Source organism: Chelonoidis abingdonii, chromosome 6, assembly GCF_003597395.2.
Source record: "Chelonoidis abingdonii isolate Lonesome George chromosome 6, CheloAbing_2.0, whole genome shotgun sequence".
NCBI lineage: Eukaryota > Metazoa > Chordata > Testudines > Testudinidae > Chelonoidis > Chelonoidis abingdonii.
The window spans coordinates 992,933-998,676 of NC_133774.1; the positions used below are offsets into that span (position 1 = coordinate 992,933).

General features: G+C 67.4%; 1 protein-coding gene across 1 annotated transcript in view; it reads left to right on the forward strand.

The window, feature by feature from the left end:
* NPR2 (natriuretic peptide receptor 2) overlaps window positions 1-5,744 on the forward strand; it is a 77,176-nt gene that overhangs the window by 51,880 nt on the left and 19,552 nt on the right. Inside the window, 6 exon segments of the mRNA XM_075067468.1 lie at window positions 567-702; window positions 1,030-1,124; window positions 1,463-1,595; window positions 2,086-2,170; window positions 3,966-4,086; window positions 5,518-5,592. Of these exon segments, the coding sequence (XP_074923569.1) occupies window positions 567-702; window positions 1,030-1,124; window positions 1,463-1,595; window positions 2,086-2,170; window positions 3,966-4,086; window positions 5,518-5,592 (645 nt within the window).

The following is a 5,744-nucleotide window of genomic DNA, read 5'->3' on the forward strand; positions in this document are numbered from 1 at the left end:
AAGTCATTTTTGTCTGGCTGGTTTGGTTTGCCTTAGAGGTGGAAAAACCCCAGCCTTGGGCTGTGACTGCCCTGTTTGAGCAATTGGTCCTGATTTGGCACTCTCAGTTGGGTCCCGCCAGAACCACATCGTCACACATGGACAGCTGTATGGGCTGTGCTGGGGATTGGCGCTGTGCTGGGTGCAGGGCAGTCTCTGGCGCAGGGCACGGGGGGCTGTACGAGCTGTGTCAGGGATCAGGGCTGGGGAGCCGTGCTGGGGATTGGTGCTGTGCTGGGTGCGGGGCTGTCTCTGGCGCAGGGCACCGTGGAGGAGGTACGGGGGGCTGTACGGGCCATGTCGAGGATCAGGACTGGGGAGCCGTGCTGGGGATTGGTGCTGTGCTGGGTGCGGGGCTGTCTCTGGCGCAGGGCACCGTGGAGGAGGTACAGGGGGGCTGTACGAGCCGTGTCAGGGTCAGGGCTGGGGAGCCGTGCTGGGGATTGATGCTGTGCCAAGTGCAGGGCTGTCTCCGGTGCAGGCACCAGGACAGGCGCAGGGCTCTGATGTCTCTCTCCCGCGGGCAGATGAACCTGGTGGCCGGCTGCTTCTACGACGGCGTGCTGCTCTACGCCATGGCGCTGAACGAGACGCTGGCTGAGGGCGGCTCCAAGAAGGATGGCACCCGCATCGTGCAGAAGATGCGGGACCGGAAGTTCCAGGGTACCGGCCTGGGGAGCCCATGAGGGGAGGGGAGATACCAGCCCAGGCACTCTGGCTGGCACGGGCTGTGTCCCCGTCACTATCCCAGCAACTTTTGCCAGGGCAGCCGTGGCCTGTGCTGGTCCCGCTGGGTGCGCTCAGGCTCAGCGCCCGGCCAGGCACACAAGTTGCCAGGGGGAGGGGGGCAAGCAGCCCCAGGCCCAGCTACTGCTCATTAGTGTTCGGGAGAGAAGCTGGTTCCGAGTGCCCACTGGTCAGGAGGGGACCCCCACCCCCTCCTTCTGCCTCCCCAGCCCCAGGGCTCTCACCTCTGCTCCTTCCTTCCAGGGGTCACCGGACTGGTGAGCATGGACAGCAACAACGACCGGGACACGGACTTCAGTCTGTGGGTGATGGGTGACCCCGAGAATGGGGAATATGAGGTGGGTGCAGCCCTGAGCTGGGGGGGCTCCAGTGTCCTCAGGACTGTCCCAGCTGCCGAGCCATCTCCCAGGGCAGGGCAGTGCTGGGAGCAGGAGCTGAGCCTGCCATGGGGGTTGGAGGAGGGAGAAGCAGCAGGGTCAGTGCCCCCAGCAGGGGTCGGAGGGATTTTGGGGGGACAAAGCAGGTGCATGGGGGGAGGGGGAGGCTTTGTGACACCTGTACTCTGGGCTGTTGTGGGGCTGTTTGTCAAGGAAGGGGATGCATGGAGGCGTGGGGGATCTGCTGGTCTGGCTGTGGAGGGATCGCTGTGCCCCAGCTGTGCCCTCTCTCCATGCAGGTGGCAGGGCACTACGCCGGGGCGGAGAAGAAGCTGAACTGGCTGGGGAGGCCCATTCAATGGGTGAAGGGGGCGCCCCCCCCCGACAACCCCCCCTGCGTCTTCGATGTGGATGACCCCGCCTGTGATAAAAGTGGGTGTGATGGGCCTGCATGTTTGCCCTGGGCAGCCTGCATCCTGTTGAGCCTGTCTCTTGAGCCCCCGGCATCCTTGCCTCCCATTCAGCCTGCCCTGGGGATGGGGGTCGGGGGGCCCACCATCCCTCTGTCCCAGCAGCCTCTGGACTGGAAGGCGCCTGCCCCATATGCAGGAAAATGCCCAACTGAGCCAGGAGCCTTGGGGCTGCAGGATGCCTGCTCCCCTGCCAGGTCTGGGGCTGCCCGCCTTCCTGAGCACCTCCCCCGCCAGCCCCCTGCATCCATCCCCGGATCTCTGAGCATGGGGAGCTCTGCCAGGTCTCTGGCTGCTGCCTTCAGGACTAGGCTTGGGCCCGTCTTGGCACCGGGCAGCACATGCTGGGTGCCCCGAGGGAAGGGCTGAACATTTGACGGGGAGCAGGACAGGGCTTGGGGTCTGTGTGGGGAGCCCTGCCCTGCTAACGAGCTCTCCGCTCGTCTCTCCAGCCCCACTCTCCACGCTGGCCATCGTGGCGCTGGGCACTGGCCTCACCTTTGTCATGTTTGGAATCTCCAGCTTCCTGATTTTCAGGTGAGATGGCTGTGCCCAGTCCTGGCACCCTGCCTCCGGGGCCCCACCCTGCAACCTGTGTCTGGGTCCCCACCACGGCACCCTGCCTCCGGGGCCCCACCCTGGACCCTGCTTCTGGGGCCCTGACCTGGCATCCTGCCTCCGGGGCCCCACCACAGCACCCTGCTTCTGGGGCCCCACCCTGGACCCTGCTTCTGGGGCCCTGCCCTGGCACCCTGCCTCCGGGGCCCTGTCTTGGACCCTGCTCCTGGGGGCTCACCCTGGCACCTTGCTCCCCAGGCCTGGCCATGGCACCCTGCTCCTGGGGCCCGGCCCTGGCACCTTGCCTCCAGGGCCCCACCATGGCACCCTGCTTCCAGGGCCCTGCCCTGGACCCTGCTTCTGGGGCCTTGCCCTGGCACCCTGCTCCCGGGGCCCCGCTCTGGCACCCTGCTCCTGGGGCCCTGCCCTGGACCCTGTTTCCGGGGCCTTGTCCTGACACCCTGCTCCCGGGGCCCCGCCCTGGATCCTGCTCCCAGGACCCGGCCTTGGCCCCCTGCTCCCGGGGCCCCGCCGTGGCTCCCTGTTCCCAGGTCAGATCACAGCCACTGCATGTGCACTGCAAGGTGCGTGTGCAGGGTGAAGTGGGGTGAATCCTCAGCAGCCCCCTTCCCACTGGCACCCAGCAGCCCCTCAGCAGAGGCCACGGGCAGAGGGGCCTGTTGAATGGAGCCCCCAAGAGGGGGGCCAGCTGAGGGCTGGGAGTGGGGGGCAGCTCTGCCACTGTCGGGGTGCTCTATGCCTGGCCCAGCCAGTCCCATCTGCAGAGTGCCAAGGCGCAGGGCCTGGCTGGTAGCCACCCTGGCAGAGACGTCCTGTCCTGGGGGCTCCTGGGCGAATGTCCCACCCTGTGATCACAACCGGCCAGTCTGCCCAGGCAGCCCCAATGGGGAGGGAGCTGTGAGGGGGAGCAGCCGTACACAGCACAGCCAGATCCCTCGATACCAGCCGCCCTTCGGAGGGCAGCTCTGGGTCCGCTGCCCAGCCTGGGGCCACCCCCACATCCCAGAGCACCAGGCCCACCGGCAGCTGGGTTCCTCTGGGAATCCCTCTGCGCAGAGCTTCTGTATTAACCCTGGAGCCTCCCAGGGAGCTCAGCCCCATGGCACCATCCTGCGCCATGTCAGCTGGGAAACCATTAGCCTGGCCCCCCGGCGCGGTATCTGAGCTGCCGGCCTGCGCCCCGCCCCGCAGTATCCGAAGGCGTCACAGCACCAGTGCAGGGGCCGGGAGGCTGCAGCCAGGGCTTTCTGGGGCCCTTCCAGCAGCGAGCCTGCCACGTGCACCATCCTGGGGAGTGCGTGCTGCCCCTGCTCCCGCCTGATCTGCACGGAGTCCCTGAGCGGTGCCACGTCCGGCGCAAGGGAACTCGGTCCCCCACAGGGATCCCACAGGAGGCTCTGGAGGATGCTGCTCCCAGGGGACAGTGCCCCATTCCCTCAGCCACCCCGGTGCAGTGGCTAACGGGTACAGGCCTCCACCCCATGCTGTATGTGCACAGGCTTGTGCTCCGCTGCACACACATAGCATAGCACGCTGCACATGCCTGGTGAATCTCCTGCATGCACGCCCAGTGTGACCGGGCTCAGAGCAGACATGGGGGGGGCTGCGTGGCACTAGGGTCTGACTCCACCCTAGGCACAGGGTGGTGGGGACAGGCGTGGGGGCTGGACTCTCTGGGACACTCCAGATGTGTCACCTGTGAGCACGGTGCCCCTGGGAGTCCGGGGCTCCCCTGACACTCTGTGCTCCCCAGGAAGCTGATGCTGGAGAAGGAGCTGGCCAGTATGTTGTGGCGGATCCGCTGGGATGAGCTGCAGTTTGGGAACACCGAGCGCTACTACAAGGGGGCAGGCAGCCGGCTCACCCTGTCGCTGGTGAGAACTCCCGTCTCCGTACATCCCGTGCCTCCAGAACGCCCGCATCTGTGACCATCCCGGCCCCCGTACGCCTCAGCCCCTCCCCGACAGAGCCCGTACGCCCCGTGCCTCCAGAGCGCCTGCACCTGTGGTCATCCTGGCGCCCGTACGCCTCAGCCCCTCCCCGACAGAGCCCGTATGCCCCGCGCCTCCAGAGCACCTGCGCCAGTGGCCATCCCAGCGCCCATATGCCTTGGCCCCTCCCTGACAGAGCCTGTACGCTCCGTGCCTCCAGAGCGCCTGTGGCCATCCCTGTGCCCGTACGCCTCGGCCCCTCCCTGACAGAGGCTGTACGCCTCGGCCCCTGCCCGACAGAGCCCCTGTTCCTCGGCCCCTCCCCGACAGAGCCCGTACGCCCCGCACCTCCAGAGCGCCTGCGCCTGTGGCCATCCCGGCACCTGTACCCCTCGGCTCCTCCCCGACAGAGCCCATATGCCCCGTGCCTCCAGAGCGCCTGCGCCTGTGGCCATCCCGGCGCCCATATGCCTCGGCCCCTCCCCAACAGAGCCCGTACGCCTCGGCCCCTGCCCGACAGATCCCCTGCGCCTCGGCCCTTCCCCGACAGAGTGCGTACACCCCGCGCCTCCAGAGCGCCTGCGCCTGTGGCCATCCCGGCGCCCACATGCCTCGGCCCCTCCCATATAGAGCCCGTACGCCTCAGCCCCTGCCCGACAGAGCCCGTACACCCCGCGCCTCCACAGCTCCCGCGCCTGTGGCCATCCCGGCACCCATATGCCTTGGCCCCTCCCGTATAGAGCCCGTACGCCTTGGTCCCTCCCCTGTAGAGCCCGTATGCCCCGCGCCTGTGGCCATCCCTGTGCCCCTGCACCTCGGCCCCTCCCCTATAGAGCCCGTACACCCCGCGCCTGTGGCCATCCCGGCACCCATATGCCTCGGCCCCTCCCTGGCAGCCCTGCGCCCCGGCCCCTCCCCTGTGGAGCCCCTGCGCCTCGGCCCCTCCCCAACAGAGCCCTACGCCTCGGCCCCTCCTGTGGGGCTCCTGTGCCTCGGCCCCTCCCCGACAGCCCTTGCGCCTTGGCCCCTCCCTTATAGAGCCCCTTCGCCTCGACCCCTCTCCGACAGCTCTTGTGCCTTGGCCCCTGCCCGACAGAGCCCCTGCTCCTCGGTCCCTCTCCTGTGGGGCCCTACCCTTCGTACCGTGCCCTGTACACTCCCTCAGGCACCCCCACAGAGCCTTTCTATGCACTGTCCCCTGTCACCTCCCCAGCCATCCCCACGTAGCTCTTATAACTCACCCATCACCTCAAGACACCCACCATGCCAGCCCCATGGTCCTCCTGCCACTTCCTAGCCTAGAGCACCCCCCAGGCCACACCCGGCCCCCCACTCTCCCTACCACGCTCTCCTAACTGCCTTGTTCCCTCCCAGCGTGGCTCCAGCTACGGCTCCCTGATGACGGCCCAGGGCAAGTACCAGATCTTCGCCAACACTGGCCACTTCAAGGTGAGTCCCTGGCATTCGCCTGCCCTGTCCCCTTGCATTGAGCCCTGCCCCATTGTCACGGAGTCCCCGGGCGATGCTCTGGAACTGCTCCCCACTAAGCCAGTCAGGACTTTCGGGAGCCTCCTCTCCCTTGGAGCAGACTTGTTCAGGGC